The sequence below is a fragment of the Hyaloscypha bicolor genome (genome assembly GCF_002865645.1).
Source record: "Hyaloscypha bicolor E unplaced genomic scaffold K444scaffold_15, whole genome shotgun sequence".
Classification (NCBI taxonomy): Eukaryota; Fungi; Ascomycota; class Leotiomycetes; order Helotiales; family Hyaloscyphaceae; genus Hyaloscypha; species Hyaloscypha bicolor.
Genome location: NW_020194517.1, coordinates 1566596 through 1583445, shown reverse-complemented (window position 1 = coordinate 1583445; position 16850 = coordinate 1566596). Strand labels below are relative to the sequence as shown.

Genomic DNA, 16850 nt, shown 5'->3' with positions numbered 1-16850 from the left:
CTTTCTTGGTGCAAATGAGCAGATGTTGATGGGAGATCGTACCACATAGTCACGTGCCAGCTTCATCCTCTCCTGATTTTGAGGCGAGAATCGGCTTGTCAGCCAACGACGAAAGGATGAAATAATCAAGCGAAAGGAGGAGCAAATGAAACAGGTGACAAAGGAGAATAAGGCGTGGCGCGCGGTAATGTTTAGGGAAACTTGCAGGGGGGCTGGTTGCGGTGGTACGGTTTTATGAGAGGTGGGCTGACTTTAAGGCAGAGGATTTTTGGCGAGAAGGGCTTGTCGGAGACGGCCGAAGGTTGATGGAGGGAGGGGATTTGAGGCTCAGAATGCATTTGTTTGTGGATTGGACGAAAGCGATGAATGGGAATTAGGATAAAGGATGTTGGATGGTCCCTGATGAGGATGGATGGCCTTTTGTTTGTTTTGAAAAAAGGAAAAGCCGAGAGAAGATAGAATCACGTGATCAAGGATAAAATAGGATTTGTGAGAACTTGTGCCTTGTTGTCCAACATCACCACCAACACCAATTCAAAACACGACGTCTGTCCGCAACCAAACCGCAATCCCAACGCCAAATCCCCGTTTGTTTTGCAATTTCACTTCCAAGACTCAAGAACAAACGCCAAGCAAAGCCTTCTATTTCGTAATTTCCAACAAAACTTTATCGTCATCAGACCTTCGGATCTCGGGCCCACTTCTCATTCTTCTCTCTCTTTTTCTCTCGATTTCCGCTATTCCAGCCATCTTCCCACTCGATTTCATCTCCCTCCCACGCTGGTTCTGAAGCTCCTGTCGGCTGAAGGCGGTGATCAGTAGGGTGGGGATCTTGTGTGTCACGGATTCGAACAGGCCTTGGCAGAGTCCCATCGTGAGGACCCCTTCTAGAGTCTGGATCCGGGGCTGGGCTGAGAGTTGTCGTATTTCCGGTACCGCTGGTCAACCCCAGGTGTCCAACGTTCACGGGGGCTGTGCCGTGTGCCATGGTTTGAGATCCGCCGTGCCTTGGGAAGCTGGGATGCTGGGAGTTGCCTGCTGAACGCAAAGTCTGAGTGAGCTCTGATGACCTGGAACTTCCGTTTATTGGATGAGCTGGTCGAATTGATTGAGCCGAGTCTCTTGGAATACTGTTCCGATCCGAGTGTTGCGATGGGGTACCGGATCCGAAATCGATATAGTGTCTTTGGGGAGGCTGAGAAGTATTGTTGGAAGTATGGGGTTGTCCCTCTCGCCTATGTGGATCCCGTTCATCATTGGAGGCGCCGTTTGGGGCTGTGTCCCGGGGTTGGACGATGTTCCAGCCTCCAGAGGGGTCTCTTCCCACAAAGACTACACCAGGCTCTCGTCGGCGGGGTGAAACTCCTGGGAAATACAATAGGTCCTCAGCAGAAGCTCGCGGTCTTGCCGATCTTGAAGCGTTCAAGGAAGATTCATCCTGAAAAGACCCAGCGCGATCTTTATTTCGTCTGGAAGTCGGACTATCCATGGGAGAATTCCGGTCTTCAATGTCAGAGGTCCTACTTGGTTGCTGTCTACCAGTGACCTTCCGCCGGAATGAAGATTTCGCAAGATTGACTTCTCCCATGCGAGAACTTTGACCCGAAGTGCGCAATCCGCTCCATCTGGTTGCTTCGAATTCTTTAGTAGCCGGCGAATAGATACCGAGGATAGGATCAAGTGGGAGATACTCTCGTGGAGGACTGGCAGAGTGCTCATCGGCAGCTCTTCGGCTCGCCGCGCGAGCGAGCTTACGAGAACGACGGGATCCGGGGGTAAGACTTGGATTGCCATTGCCACCAGACTCTTCTTCCGGATGCCTTGAGGCACTTGATCGGTCTGTCAAAGATAATTGCTGTAGATGTGCATAATGTGCATAATTCTCAAACTTGGGAGAAGATGGACTGGGGCTATTTGGACGTTCAAATTGTGTCAGAGTACTTCCATAAGCACCACCTCTTTGAAAGTCCCTGCTCGGCTTTGTTGAAGTGGTCCTTGGAGGAATCGTGGCATCGCGGCTGGTTGGGTGTGAGACTCGATTTTCGGAGAACCGTGAAAAGGATCGAGGGTGACCTTGGGTTGGATTCGGCGTTGGCGAGCTGCTGCTTTGCGATTGCTGAGCCAAGACGCGAGGCGTATTATCTGGATCTACGGATTTCGTGTCAACGGAGCTCCTTTTCTCAAGATGTCGGAATCATCGAAGAGAGTCAAGCGACTGAAGTAAGTGTTTCCATAACACTCTACACGAAGGGGATATGTGTTCGGGGTTCGACGACTTACCCTCTATATCAAAGTATGTTTCGTCATCAGTCATGTATCCATCATCTCCATCATCACCTCCTGCCTCCTCATTCAAAGTCCGAGCGTCTGAAAGAGAATCCCAGTTGCTGCTTCTTGAAGCATCCAAGAATTGAGACCCTGGGATGTTCTCCCACCCGTCATCATCCACGCTGCCTGCTGTGCTTGTTGTAAATTGCGGCCGAGGTGGCGGGGAATCCATTGCATTGAACCGTCTTTCGCGGGCCGAAGGCGGAGCATTGTGGGTGGGCTCAGAGACGCCGTAAATTCCTAGCTCGGAAGGGGAAACGGCATTTCGTCGTCTTGCGGAACGGTCATCATCTGAGATATGACCGCTAGTACCCTCTGAATCAATGTATTCATAGCTGTCTGATATGCTTGCTGTCGATGAGCGCCGAGATAGATCACTTCCGTCGGTCTCGTCGTCGCTTGCCATGTTGTTGTGCTCGCTGGTTGCGAGGAGGCGACGACTTGGGAGATTCAGGTTGGGTCAACCTCCTCATTTTATATTTCAGCTTTCTTTCAGCGCTATATTTGCACATCCCTTTGCAAGATTCCTAGCTTCTCTGGCATGATTCATTGAAGAATTCTCTTATAAAGGGGTTTTTTCTTGTACTTTCCTTCTCATGCCGTCCTAGCGGGCAGCAGCATCACAATATGTCTCAACCCATCAAGAAGAGCAAAGAACCGCAGCAATTCCATGGGTAACCATGCTCCTCTAGGATTTCACAGGACCTTGAGGTCCTCTTTCAATTCAAAAGATTTATCATTTCTAGACTCTTCTATTCCTCCTTGACACTTCTATTCCTCCTTGACACTTCTGGAAGAAGCTTGCGGAGCCTTCTTCCTTTTGACCCCACGCAGTGTAACGCTAATCGGTGGTGTCATGTCATTTTCGCGAATGGGTGCTTCTCGCTGATCAAAGAACCACTTTGACATACAATTTTCCTGGTGTCGCTTGACAGCAAGATGCTTATTGATAGGTGAAGTGTTTACTAGATGAAAGCAAAGAGGAGCTGAGGGTTGGACAGGTGCACATTGATTCGGATGGAAGTCTCGCTTGTCCAAACGGAATCAAATTTCCTCTCTGTGTGAAACTATCAAAGTCAAGCATCGCTCCTTCCAATCTATCGAGTCCTATCCAGAGCCCCTGCATCTCAACATCGCAAAAAATTCCGGCCAGTTTATCAATTAACACCTCTGCAATCTCGATATTACCTCTTGGAGCCTCTAACAGAACCAGCTAAATGTTCCCACCAACTCTTCTTTGCCTGCTCTGCCTGGTAGCGATCACACTCCGTCTCCTGGTGTACCTCATCATTTTGTTCACCAATCTGTCGATTCGTCACACTCTCCCTTGTTTCGCTCTGTCCCACAGCACTCGCGCCCTCGCCGCCAGTTTCGTCCCTCTCCTCACCGCCCCCATTTCCACTCCCACTTCCTCTCTGCTCATTCCCATCTCCGCCCTCTCCGTCTCCGTTTCCGTCTCCCTCCCTATTCCCAACAAAAGTTGCTTGAGTACTCCTACCCCCATCCTCATCACCCCTATCGCTATCACTCCTGGCAGCTCTCTTTCCTTTCCCGATATTCTTCTTCCTACGCCACTCCTTAACCCATCCAATCTTCTCAACCCAATCACAGCATGAACATATCCTCGACCCGAATCTGCATTCCTTGATACATTCCCCCAAGACGACACCAAAAGCCCGACCCAACTTCCGCTCCAACTTCGCTCCCCAAACACTACAACATCCGAGCTCCTTAACAGCAGCTGGCTCAGCAGGAACCGCCGGATTATGCAGCATCTCCCAGCATTGTTGACAACCGGCGAAAGACGCGGGTTTCGGTAGTATTCTGTATGTTCGTCTCTCTGTCTGTGTCTCCTCGTTTGAATTCGATGGCACAGTTTCACTTCCTCCTGCGATTGAAGGATGATTGTGAGGATTGGAGTGAAACTGTTGGGTTGAGATCCTGAGAGTTATGCGGAGGGTGGTGTGGCATTGGGGACATGCAATTGCGGAACTGGTTGGGGTGGAAATGAGAGGTTTTGGACGAGAGGTGGGTCGAGAAGGTGGTGTTGTTGAGGTCTGAGAATTCGGAGGAACTGGAGGGGGAGCTATCGGTGCTTTTGACTGACTTGCTGCATTCGGCGATTCCGCTGCGTTTGGCGGCTCTGCTGCATCGGACGGATCTGTTGCATTTGACGGTGCCTCAACATTTGGGAGATTGACTGCAGGGTCGCGAGTTCCGGTCACATCTATGGCTGCTGACCGGTTCCGACGATTCTCGTTGACGAGTGAGGAAGAGTCGTCTTCTTGGGCGCTTTGAAGGTGTTCTTCTGTAAGTGACGAGGGAGGAGTTGGCCTGTAGCTCTTTGGTGGGGGAGATTGCGCGGAGATGACTTGTGTTGCTGGACCTTGGGTTGATGTAACTTGAGATGCTTCATCTTGAGTTGAAGAGCCAGGGGCTGATTCGTCTGGGATTTCGCGGATCGACGTAGTTGAAGAGAAGGAGACGCGTTTTCCTTTACTTCGAGCTGAGGTACCCAGAGATGATACACCTTGAGGCGATGAGCCTAGAGAGCTCATGATTGCGGTGTTCGGTTGGGAATGGGCAAGGAAGGAAGCTGGGGAATATATGCTCAAGTAGGCGGTCATTTATTTGTTCTCAATTTTCATCTCGTGGTGATAGGCTTTGAGTTTATTGTGTGTGTTTAACGATGGAGATTGAAAGGAGGGGTCCTTCTTTCCCAAAGTTGTTTACTGCGATAAGTCGCATAAGGTTGAAGGTTGCTTGGCGCTCGTATCCTTTGAATAGACACAGCTGCAATTCCTCATTGTCCTAAATGCATATTGTACAATTCAAGCACTTAGGACGACGTGCTTCATATGCTCTCCATTGTCCACGTCCTGTTTTGTACATTTGACAAGCTTTCAACCTCCATTTCCTGAAAGGTGTTGCTCCTTCACATGAGTTTACCACTTCCTAGGCTTTCAAAACATCATTATTCATCCTCTTGCCACGGCTTGTCACATTTACCTTCTGATCTCTCAGCAACTAGCCTCCCAAATACTCCCCCCTTTCCCTTTCGCTTTTTCCGCTATCGAAGTTCTTTAGTATCCTTCCTCGCCATTTCCGCCCCCACCCCCCTCCCATCTTCAATATGTTCTACATGTTGAATTCATTATTCATTCTGCCAGGTGTGAAGGCACATTGTGCTTCCCAGAAGTTAGCTAATTGTCCGTCCTCGAATCGGCATTCCCTACTTGCACTTCTGATTCCTCTGCTTCGAGTCCGGTCTCGGGTATGACCTTGTTCCTGGATTGATTTTTATGTTACCCAGATTCACTCTCAGCCTCTTCCGTGTCCTGCTCACCACCCGGGACTGTATCATTCCCAGAAGCAGCTTTCCGTCACAGATCCCACCGTCGTCTTCTCCTGTCTCCTATTACTCCTAGAGTGCTTATTGTGTCACAGTACCTCGTGAAGGCCTTTGTAATTTTGCCATTTCTACCCTCTACGCCTCTCTTCCGACCCCAATATCTTCCTCGGTGTCCTGAGCCTATTCGTAAAGACGCAGAGCGCCGCCCATTTCCACTCTCATCTCTCCATCCTTCACAGCTCCGGTTCCACCATCTCGGATCGTGACCCTCTCGTCTTCACTCTCCACTCAATTCGTGTTTGCTTCCTCCTGTCCTAGCTCCTCTGCTCCAAGAAACCTTTCTTCGACGTGGTATGGCTTTTGCACAATTTCGTGAAGAGGCTTGTCTAGGCTGGAGATGGGCTGCAAAAGGCGTGTATATTGTGCACGAGGAAGAGAGCTCGCGGATGGGTAGTTGTTTGCGCTCGTGATGCTGTCACCATCGTCAGAATGGGTTTGTTGATCATCAGGAGGTGGCCTCCCTAAAGAGCAGAACCCCTATCTTTTACGCCGAAGTTATACCGCGAGGCGATCCTTCCCCTCGGTCCTTTTGGAATCCTCTCTAGTTTGTTGCTCTGCTCGTGACCCCTGCGGCCGCATTGTCCGCCCCCTGAGCCCTCTTGTGTAGATGCTTATCCAGTTGCTGTAGGTTTGAAGCCTGTTTGAGGGAGCTGCGCTGACTGTTTGCGTTTGGCTTCGTGGTCTCCAGTATGGCTTAATCCCAATTAAACATATGTAATCAAACCCGAAAAGGTAGGGCAGGATGCCTATATATATTCACATTGCATTATTGCGCGGAAAATCTCAAGGCGGCCTTTTCTTCTTCATTTTTCTCTGTGGAAGGGACGTATTCTCCATCAATCAAGGACATCTATCAACAGCCCTGCTTCCCTCTCTACCACTCCCTCCCCTTCCATTTTCGCCATAATGTTGATCACCAGGTCTGAGAGTACTAGACATCTCGATCCCCGTCTCACCCATTTTTGTTTCTGCTTAGGGCACCGGAGCCTCTTGAATTGAATCATTGCTAGGTGGTGATAAGTTGCTTGTTCTCCTGAGGGTCCAGGGATGCAGAATAATTGCTTGGGTTGAAGGGACAGGCTCTGAAGGCTGTGAGAGGACGACATTGGGATCAGAGTCCAGGTCTTGATGGCGAAGTGGGTGCCGTTGATTATCAGGAGGCGATGCATCTGCTACAGTGGTCTACCCCTGACAGAAGTATACCCTTGTACATTGGAAGCGTCTCACTGTGGTAATTCGACTGCAGTTGCTACATATATACTGTATCGGTACTATATAAAAAGATCCTTATTCATCTCAACGCCGCACGTAGATACTGAAGTCGACCGGCCCCAACGTCTGTCTCTGATAGTCTTGCATTTGAAAACGTTAAATTTGCTAAGTCTTTCTTCCGGTCCTGGATCTTGACAACGTTCTATAAAACAAGTCAGCAACAGCCCTAGGACAAGCATCAACGAAAACAGAACCTCTTCGAATGAATTCAGCATTCTATATCGTATTGTCGTTACATTCCTCTTCTGGCCGAGGCGATACACGCGACATAATGCCTGCTCTTCCATTTGTGGATTCCATTGTGGCTCCATCAAGTAGGCACGGGATGCGGCTGTGAGATCCAACCTAGTGAGTGTTAATGTCAAAAATACTTGACATTTCAAGCTGTAGACTCACCCAGCTCCACCACAAGTAATAGAAACCAGGATGATGCGGGTGTCATCTGTTGTTTGAAATCTTCGAATGGCATCTGCTCTTTTATCAGGGGACAATTGTCCATCAATCCTTGTAAAGCGAATCGAGGCCCTATTTAGCACATTTTCAATGAGATCCAGCGTAAAGGTCCAGTAAGAAAAGATGGCACTGGAGCAAGCCATTATTAGAAAAGCTATTGAAAACGCCACCTGAGGGGAGTTAACATACCTTTTCTCCGTTTTAAATTCCTTCAGGTTTTGAAGAAGAGCTTTCAGTTTTGTTGGCGTAGAACCTGGACTCATAGTGATTCCAGGATTTAAGATTTGAGGGTGGGAAGATTCAACCAAGGAGACTCCAAAGGTTGGGCATTTCGGATGGTGTGCGCACGGTGATTTCCCGGAAAGTGCTGATGCCTTCGAAGCGCAAGAGCAACAGAGAACAAACAGACATTGGGATAGATGAGCATGGATAGGCTGCTGAATCCCATTGTCCAAGCATTCGACATCACCTTCTGGTGAGCCATCCGAGGTTGAGTCAGCAAGGTTAGCAGTACAAGCGACACACATAGCTGCACCAGCATCGATCATACTGTTGAACGCTTTCTGAGCGGTAATATTGTCCCAAGTATTGGGGACATCACCGTCAGTATTCATGTCATCAAAGCTCTCTTGTTTTCCAGCAACCACACCATGGTTGCAGATGAGCCTTAGCTTGTTTAACCATGTCAGTGCGTTTAAATATAATCCTTTTTGAGTGAACTCTTCGGACATCGCATTATCAAGCATGCTAGCAGTGAAAGTCCGAGCGGAATTATACAAGTCTTGCTCAGCAGCGGTGAAGGTCAAACGATGAATCTCATCGGTACGGCTTGGAAGGTTGATAGTGGCCCTTGGCCTACACAAAGCGACCGAGTTGACCAATTTCTTAAGTCGCAGAAGGCCTTGTTGGTCTGATTCTTGCCAGGGTTGGGAAATCTCGATATTGAAGGTTTCCGGATCCGAAAAAGGGAACACTCTGAGGAATTCAATTATACTGGCCAGATCGGTGAGCTTGTTTTGAATGGGTGTTCCAGTAATTGCCCATCGATTAGAAGCGTAGAGAGCGCAGACTGATTTTGCTTTTGAACTACCTCTGTTCCGAATTATATGTGCTGCTGGCGGTTAGCAGCGTCAAAGAAGTGCTTGACTCTCGCTCACCTACCTTCGTCTAGAATCACTCGATGCCATGTAACAGAATAGATTGTCTCTTCTACTGAATTTGACTTATGGAATTTTTTGAGTTGTGCTGCAATTGTTTCGTACGTTGTGAGGACAATGTCGTATTCTGAAAGCACATGAATCGAGGGTTTGACCGGGCCATGGTAAGTATACCATGACATTGCACCAGGCCGCAGATGTCTACTAAAATCAGCAATAGCTATAATGAAAGCAATCGACTAACTTTTGTAACTGGCTGTGCCACATCTCTAACACTGTACAAGTCAGATTTGCCTCAAGCATTCAGAAGGTAGAAAACTTACAAACAAGTGGAGCAATAATTAGAGTTGTTTTAATAGATCGTCGTGAAATTGCTGGAACATTTTTGCTCTTTATCTCGGGCTCTTTTTGGTTGAGAGCAATTAGTGCTATCATGGTGAGGGTTTTCCCAAGTCCCATTTCATCAGCCAAAAGTCCTCCTCTGAAATCTGGAGGAGGTGCCAATTGCGTTTCTCCGGTGATATTATTAACATATCTATGATAAAATCAGTAATTCGATGCACTTGAGCGAGGTGTATAGCATACAGTAACCGGCCATTACCGCGCGTCTCCCTGGCCCAGATGTCGCTTCCTGGGGAATCAAATGCCCACCCCAATTCTCTTTGCGACATAAATTTCAGTCCTTGTTTTTGATGTCTTTGTAAAATTAACAAGAGCCTACAAAATTTAAGGGAAGATCCTACCGAAAGAGAGGCGTTTCTATCGCCATTGGGGTCTCGGCTTCTTCGATGTTATCTTCGTTCCTCAAAACTGCAAATAGATCAATCTGAGAGGTGACATTCCCAACGAGACAGGTGATGCTTTCGGGAGTGATAGATGCTGTGGTGATTGGCTCTTCTTCTTGGCTGCAAAGCATATGTGGATTCATATATTTCACGTCACGATCGCAATGAAACGGGTCTTGAAGGTACATCTGGCACTCCTGAAAGAACTCGCCAACATCTTCAAAATCTTCGATGACTCCATAGAATATGACACAGAGAAAGATCCGAGCTGGGTGTTTCTTTCCATAATCGTCAGCCTTTCCCTGCGTTTTCTTGTCTTGAATCTCTACAGTACAGTACGATTGGGTTGATGCGAGATTCATGTCTTTCAGGGCATGGAAGATCTTGGAATATTTGGGCTGTATTGTGCCAAACCTCTGGCATGTATCCAGTCGAAGCAGTTGATTTGATTGGTCTAGCCGAACGTGAATTATCGGATTTTGTGGATACTGAGTTTCCCCTAATCGGACAGGGATATTTGATACCTATATTGAAGTCAGAACCTTTTTGACCGAACATGTTAGAATTGCCAACCATTCCAAAACAGATTTCTTCTCCCGGTTGAATTCGTCGTAACTTTAAGACGGACAATCCGGTCATAGTTGGTCCTGGATGTCGCTCCGTCTCCTGAGCTGGTGGAGGGGGATCCATCGCTTCATCGTCGTTGGATACAACGTTCCTGAGGCTTGGGCAAGGTGGTTCATCTATTTTGAATGGATCTCCTAACACTTGGTGTGCCGAGCCAAGCAATGGGACATTCTCAACGACTTTGAATGACGATTCATCTCCAACGATCCGTTGTCGTTTGAGAGGCCTAGGCTGTTGAGTATCTGCCATGGAGTCGACTTCACCTTTGATAGAATTCATCCTGGTGATGCATAGAGTATTTCGAGAAGGAAAATAAGATAGAAATGTGTTGCTGTCCGCATAGAACCTCGAGAAGAAGAACGGGCAGGAGAGCTTTCAGAGGTTGAATTATTTCAGAAACAACCTCGTGCGGTGCCTGGCTGCAGATCTCGATGCAAACCACGTGCAACCAAGCGAGCGAATACAAGCTGACTTAGTGGCCATGCATCGGTCTCAGCCACCACAAATGTTGTGCCCACCCGGCTGTGCAGTATAAGCCTCACAAGTCACATCACCAGCACCACGCTTGTGTTTCCACATAGAACCAGCCTCAGGAATTCATCAATCCAACCCGACAATCTTCACTTAAATTTCCAAATATCAGAGCTATCCATCCCAGGTATTAACAATCTGAGGGCCATAACTTGGTAGGATTGATCCAAATATCTCTGCGAGACAATACCAACCACCAACGAAAGCGTTCCGGAGATTGGGGAACGCAGGGAGCCCATCGCAATGGCGGCCTCAGACACATTAGCATCTATCGACATGGCTTTCATGAAGTTGAAACAATCTGTCAATCCAATTGACGCTGTCACTTTCCAATCCACTACGCTCGAAGATGTTTGGAAGGCAGCACTTGCTATACAACAACGCCAGCGCGAAAGTAAATCTATGAATAACATGCGACGGATTGAGCCTTTCTTGAAAACCCTTGAAAGGTACTCCAAGTCGATAGAAACTCTTTGTAATGGGACACCGTATTTACCATGGATATGGGTATGTCTCAGAATGAGCTCTCGGAATAATCACCCAAGATACCTAATAACAATTCTTGAAACTCAGGCTCCCATCAAATTACTGTTGCAGGTTGGCACTTCTTATTAGCTTTGATCGAGGGCGCACCGACTAAATATTGACAGCTAGCCAGTGCTCATGCAAACATCTTCGAAAAACTACTTAACGCATACGCTCAAATCGCTGAATCGATGCCGCGTTTTGATCGCCTCCAGAAGACCTTTCAGGACCATCCCGATTTTCAAAGAGTCTTAGTCATGGTCTACTCTGATATACTCGAATTCCACACTCATGCCTACCAACTTTTCAGACGACGAGGTTTGAATCATGCGCATGGTTGAGGAGAGCTAGTAGTACTGCTAACTTGAAATTAGTGTGGCATGTTGTGTTTGACTCGTTATGGAAAGATCTCGACTCGCGATTCTCAGGAATCCTAGAAAGCCTTTCCCGTCACAGAGATCTGCTAGATAGAGAGGCTTCGTCCATTAATATAGCAGAGGCACGAAGTGCGCGAGTCCGTGCGGAAGAAGATATTGCTCGACGTGAGAAAGAGAGGCAAAACTATCAACTCCAAGATTCTATAACTTGGCTTGCCATCACCAATGACGAACAACAGGAAATTAGAGAAAAATTGCTTCGAAGACGGCAATCTGGAACCGGTGAATGGCTTCTCCAAAATGCGCAAATAATGTCATGGACTAGTGATAGCAGGAGGCATCCGATCATTTGGCTCAATGGAATTCCTGGGGCTGGTAAGACAACACTTCACCGCTATTCATCACAAGAAGATATGCTAAACTTTCAATAAACAGGAAAAAGCGTCTTGTGTGTACACTTGATCGAAGCCCTCAAAGTGGACCAGAATTATTCATTGATCTACTACTTCTGTGATAGCACCACTAATAGCAAAGACATCTGCGCTCAGATCTTGAAGAGTCTAATTCTTCAGCTCCTACAGGCCAATATCGAATTAGCATCTCACGTCGCTGATAAATACGCATCCTCACGACCTACAGCGACTCTTGCCCAGGTACGAAAGGTTCTGCCAGAACTCATCGAAACTATGCCAACAACGCGGATTATTATCGACGGTCTGGATGAGTGTGGAATAGCAGACCAGAAGTCAATTCTCAATGAACTCTTGCTTCTCATGAAACTCTCTGGGGATAGATGCAAGCTCTTGGTCTCAAGCAGGGAAAATGCTTGCATACAGAGGCTCCTCGGAAAGAAGCCAACCATTTTCCTAAGCGAACATGATCAACGAGCCAGTATCGACATCGATATTCGACTATATGTTCATGAAGAACTAATGACACTCCGAGAAAGGTTTGAACCGGCCGTCATCGACGAGGTCGAGCAAATTGTTGTAAATAAAGCGACTGGTAAGTACGGGAGTCTGCTTACAACCTATCTTGATGAATCAGCGGTGGTATCTAGGTATGTTCCTTTATGTGAGACTGGTTCTTGCAGAGCTTGAAGGTCGGTACTCTGTAAAGGATCTTTTTGAGGCTGCACAGAGCCTCCCAGAAGGCCTGGATGAAGCGTGAGCTATTTAAAAATGACTTCTTTGTATGGCTGTGCTGACTATGGAATGCAGATACGGAAGAATTCTACAGCGTATCAACAAATCAAACGATTTCAGCCGCCGGACATCTGTCAGAATTCTGAAGTGGATGGCATGTTCATTTCGCAAGCTCAAACCCTTTGAATTGCAAGATGGATTAGCCTTCTACCCCGGAAATACCGTCCTCGACGATACTACGAAGTTATCCATTCACATTTTAGACCAATGCAAACCGTTGATTGAGCAAGGGCCGTCGGGTGACATTGACTTTGTTCATTTTTCGGTAAAGGAGTATGTATCACCCGTTCTGTGGAGGCAATTATTTGCAATACTAACTTGTGGATGAAAGATATATTCTACACCCTAGTAGTGGTCCTTATCTACAAGAATGTCACGGTCACTTTGACATGGCCTTCTCATGTGTTTCGTATTTATCGTCTAGTATTTGCCTCATATCGCCTTCAATGACGGATTTTGAGGCCGAAAATCGCATCATCAAAGGATTCCATGGATTACACAGGTACGCTCACGAATTTTGGATTGATCACCTTCTTCGATTCAGTCTTTCGAAACTGTGTGACTCGCCCGCAGAGACAAAAGCACTTGTTCAGCAAGTGGACTGTCTTAGCCAATCACAGAGTCTGCCACACCTTTATGACACCCCAATGGCCAATAGTATTGAGGTTTACTCGGGATCCCATGAACACTTATCATCCTGGTACCAGTTTCCAAATATCCAGCGGTTTTTGGAGAAAGTCTTAGTATTCCGGAAGCGATTGGAACAAGGGAGGTCCAACACAAATTCACCGGAAGGCAAGTGGAACAAAAACCGCGAATTTCGTTTGAACCTGCTAACATTCTCAAGAATTGGAGCGCCTTGAGCTCGAAGCGGATCCAACAAGCTTAACTCAGCTCTCAAACCGTTATAAGAGCATTTCAGGATACCTTCTTAATAGCTCTGATCTTTTACACCAGCATGATTCTAGCCTCCTTCGAAGCTTCAAAGATATTTACGGGACATTAGGATACCCGTGTCGGTATCAGTGCAAAGGAGGAGTCAATGGCTTTGTGTCGATCGAAGAACGAGATCAACATGAAGCATCTTATCATATTAGGGTCTACAGGTGCGGAGTCATGTCCTGTGATCTTTCCGTTCGTGGTTTCAACACGAAAGCTTCCCTGAAAAGTCACACTAGACTGTACCATGCCAAAGCTACAGACGAACCTGCACCGATTCTTCGAAGGAAAAAGGCAATGCAACTGAAGAAGGCCGCCTTAGAGAAGGAGGATTTTGAAGCCGTCGGTAATGCGTTGGCTGATTTGGATCTTGAACGTCTGCCAGGACACCTAAAGCATGTCGGGTCGGATTGGTTCGCTATCTTCAACCCAGAAGTTCCCCGTGTGCTTGATGTTGACCTTGTTCACGCTCTTGAACACCCAGGTGTCGTCGGCTGTGTTACATTCAGCTATGATGGAAAATATATTGCTACTGGCTGTAAACGGGTCGCACAGATCTTCGATGTTGTCACTGGACAGAAGATTAATATCCTCGAAGATAAATCGGTTAATTACATATTTGATTTTTATATCAGAAGTGTTTGCTTTAGTCCTGATGGAAGATATCTTGCTACTGGTGGAGATGACCAATTGATTAGAGTAAGTAATAATATCGATTTATACGTGCTATTCCTAACGAATACAGGTTTGGGACATCGCTTCTAGAAGCCTTAGAAACACCTTTGAAGGTCACGAGGATGATATTTACTCCTTAGACTTCGCACGCGATGGTCGTACTATTGCTTCAGGGAGTAATGATAAAACCGTTCGTCTCTGGGATATTGAGGCTGGCCAAAATGTTCTTACTCTTAGTATTGAAACTGGTATTACTTCTGTTGTCATTTCCCCAGATGCCAAGCTCGTCGCAGCCGGGTGTCGGGACAAGTGTGTTCGAGTCTGGGATACTTTCACCGGATACCTCCTTGAGCGTCTTGAGGGCCCTGATGGACACAAGGACGATGTATACTCCGTTGCTTTCGCACCGAACAGCAAGGATCTCGTGTCTGGTAGTTTAGATAAGACGATCAAGATGTGGGAGCTCGCTACCCCAAGTCTCCCAAGAGGTGTACACCCCAACAACGCTCCTAAGGGTGGTCGCTGTATTAAGACCTTCGAGGGCCACAAGGTAAATCACCCCCTAACTTCTTGCTTTCACTAACATAAATCAGGACTTCGTTTTCTCCACCACTTTTACGCCCGATGGAAATTGGGTTCTCTCCGGCTCCGCGGACCGTGGAGTTCAGTTCTGGGATTTACAAACGGGCAATGTTCAACTCAAGTTACAAGGCCATAAGGGCAGCGTTAATAGCATTGCGGCGAGCCCAAGCGGAACTTGCTTCGCGACGGGCAGTGGAGATAGGTGGGCGAAGATCTGGAGCTATAAACCTTTTCCGTAATCACGTCTCTATAATTGGACCTGAAAGGGAAAACTTGAAGTTCCGGGAGAAGACCCTTGTGGGCAAATTTGAATGGCGTACTAGGGAGGAATGGACGAGTCTCTTTTGTGCGTTGTATAGTGTTTGTGTCGCTCTTATTGAATTGATTGGGTGGGTGGGTGGGTGAATAGCTCGAAGGGAGGGGAAGGGTGTTACAGGCCATAGCGTTGGTAGACTGGATAACTGCCTTGTGGTATAAAGAAGGAAGAAACTACTGTAGCCAGATAGCTAGAACTAAATACAGGTGTAGGAGGATAGCACGTGACTAATCAGTCGCGTGGTGTACCTTATCCATATGCCAAGGCAGTCCCGTGATACGGAGTAAATATCTGGAGTAGGCACGAGAAGAAAGTTCTTACTGGCTAGGAGAGGATCGGAGAGATAAGTTGAAAGATGGATGTGGAGATAGGTGAGGAAGAGAAGATGGGGGAAGAGATGGAGAGGAAAATTGCGAGAGGAGACGACCATTTTAGAGCAGGGAGACGGACCATCCTCCTGAATTACGGTGTCCGTATTTGTTTGGACCTTTGGCTGGAAGAGAGGCCTTTTCGGACCCCTCGTTAAAAGTTGATGATTTGTGGTGAGGTTAGTCTTGGCTGCGTCGTGTCGCGTAATAGGGGTGAGCAGACCAGTGTAGACCTGAGCCGAGCCTGAGCAAAGGGGCGCTGCTCACGTGAGACGCAGGATTGGGAAGAGCAAACATTCCGGTGGGGGAACAGAACAACCAAAGGCACTAAATTTCAATGTCCTCATCGAGCATGGGACATTTGATTCTGATTGAAGCCAGAGAACATTGAACATTTGAAACGGCTTAATCTCCAATTGAATCCTTCCAGATTGAAATTATCCGAAGCTACGTTGGACGCAGAGTAGTGACAGCAGCTCTTAGCTTTATTCTACCTAGCGGTTTGGGTCTTTCTGTCGGGTCAAGGGGTATGCTACCCACTCCTTCGCTATGGTGCTAGAGCCATCTCAATCCCGTTCCCTCGAGGTGTGCAACATTCTAAGAACATCCATACAAGTCTTCAACACCCATACCTCTTAAATCCACCTTCCCAAAGACACACCACTGACACCAGTCCAAAAGCCAATCACTCTCCCAGCATCGCTCTCCTTCTCTCCTTTCTCTCCCTTCTTCTCTCCCTCCTCTTCTCGTTCCAACTCTCGAATCTTACGTCGAGAGCGATATATGCATGCATGGGGTTCTCATTGAATTTCTCCCAGCCATTCTTGATCCCCTTCGTGAGCTTCGTCCAAGCTCGTTGCAGCCAGTTCTTCTTCTTTCCTCCTTGTGTGTTTTCAGGTTGCTGCTCTCCACGATGTTCTTCGTCATGTTGGTAGCTTGGTTGTTCGATAGCTGGCTGCGCTTCTGGTCTTGTATCGGAATCTGTGGCTGAGGAGGGCTGCATGGCTTGGGAGTTGGAGGGAGGTTGGGTAGAAGGACTTGCTCCATTCGCGAGATGCGGATCGATACGTGTTGGTGGACTGGCAAGGAGGTTTGGAGAGGTTGAAGTTGGTGTGTTCTGTGTATTGGAGGAGCTGGATTGGTATGGAGAGGCTGAGGAGTAGGGGCTCTATGTTTGGCGGCGGCTTTGGTTTGAGTTTGGATCCATGATGAGATTTTGTTGGTTGTCCTATCATGGAATTCAATGTGCTGTTCAAGGTGGATTGAAGATGGGAAGGTGGAGATATATCAGGTATCTT

The 16850-nt window shown here is 47.4% G+C and overlaps 7 protein-coding genes across 7 annotated transcripts; 2 read left to right on the top strand and 5 right to left on the bottom strand.

The window, feature by feature from the left end:
- Window positions 1–676: 676 nt before the first annotated feature.
- K444DRAFT_659416 (uncharacterized protein) lies at window positions 677–2836 on the bottom strand (the record flags this gene model as incomplete). Its single annotated transcript, XM_024886347.1, has 2 exons — window positions 2281–2836; window positions 677–2148 (listed from the first exon to the last, which is right to left on the bottom strand). Exons 1-2 carry the CDS (start codon window positions 2732–2734, stop codon window positions 677–679), a joined length of 1926 nt encoding a protein of 641 aa, XP_024743130.1. The 5' UTR covers window positions 2735–2836.
- A 287-nt stretch (window positions 2837–3123) lies between these two features.
- On the bottom strand, window positions 3124–5111 carry K444DRAFT_166708 (uncharacterized protein). Its single transcript, XM_024870702.1, has one exon. It carries the CDS (start codon window positions 4953–4955, stop codon window positions 3513–3515), a length of 1443 nt encoding a protein of 480 aa, XP_024743129.1. The 5' UTR covers window positions 4956–5111; the 3' UTR covers window positions 3124–3512.
- A 1400-nt stretch (window positions 5112–6511) lies between these two features.
- On the bottom strand, window positions 6512–7159 carry K444DRAFT_166628 (uncharacterized protein). The gene has a single exon (XM_024870699.1). It carries the CDS (start codon window positions 6907–6909, stop codon window positions 6577–6579), a length of 333 nt encoding a protein of 110 aa, XP_024743128.1. The 5' UTR covers window positions 6910–7159; the 3' UTR covers window positions 6512–6576.
- Window positions 7032–9769, bottom strand: K444DRAFT_517827 (uncharacterized protein; the record flags this gene model as incomplete). Its single annotated transcript, XM_024873810.1, has 9 exons — window positions 7032–7154; window positions 7207–7357; window positions 7409–7594; window positions 7655–8576; window positions 8627–8823; window positions 8867–8897; window positions 8946–9157; window positions 9208–9318; window positions 9366–9769. The coding sequence occupies 9 exons, from the start codon at window positions 9767–9769 to the stop codon at window positions 7032–7034; spliced, it is 2337 nt and encodes a 778-aa protein (XP_024743127.1).
- K444DRAFT_607661 (uncharacterized protein) lies at window positions 9742–10318 on the bottom strand (the record flags this gene model as incomplete). The annotated part of the gene is made up of 2 exons (XM_024879209.1): window positions 9981–10318; window positions 9742–9931 (listed from the first exon to the last, which is right to left on the bottom strand). Coding segments are annotated over exons 1-2 (522 nt in total), but the record flags the coding sequence as incomplete, so codon positions are not given.
- A 334-nt stretch (window positions 10319–10652) lies between these two features.
- On the top strand, window positions 10653–11898 carry K444DRAFT_581050 (uncharacterized protein; the record flags this gene model as incomplete). The annotated part of the gene is made up of 4 exons (XM_024877728.1): window positions 10653–11072; window positions 11139–11162; window positions 11216–11408; window positions 11438–11898. Exons 1-4 carry the CDS (start codon window positions 10809–10811, stop codon window positions 11896–11898), a joined length of 942 nt encoding a protein of 313 aa, XP_024743125.1. The 5' UTR covers window positions 10653–10808.
- A 2010-nt stretch (window positions 11899–13908) lies between these two features.
- K444DRAFT_640138 (WD40 repeat-like protein) lies at window positions 13909–15107 on the top strand (the record flags this gene model as incomplete). The annotated part of the gene is made up of 3 exons (XM_024884462.1): window positions 13909–14310; window positions 14357–14836; window positions 14880–15107. The coding sequence occupies 3 exons, from the start codon at window positions 13909–13911 to the stop codon at window positions 15105–15107; spliced, it is 1110 nt and encodes a 369-aa protein (XP_024743124.1).
- Window positions 15108–16850: the final 1743 nt, after the last annotated feature.

Bases quoted from the DNA above. Each gene is read 5' to 3' on its own strand.
- K444DRAFT_166708 (XM_024870702.1), bottom strand. From the start codon at position 4,955: ATGACCGCCTACTTGAGCATATATTCCCCAGCTTCCTTCCTTGCCCAT.
- K444DRAFT_166628 (XM_024870699.1), bottom strand. From the start codon at position 6,909: ATGCATCGCCTCCTGATAATCAACGGCACCCACTTCGCCATCAAGACC.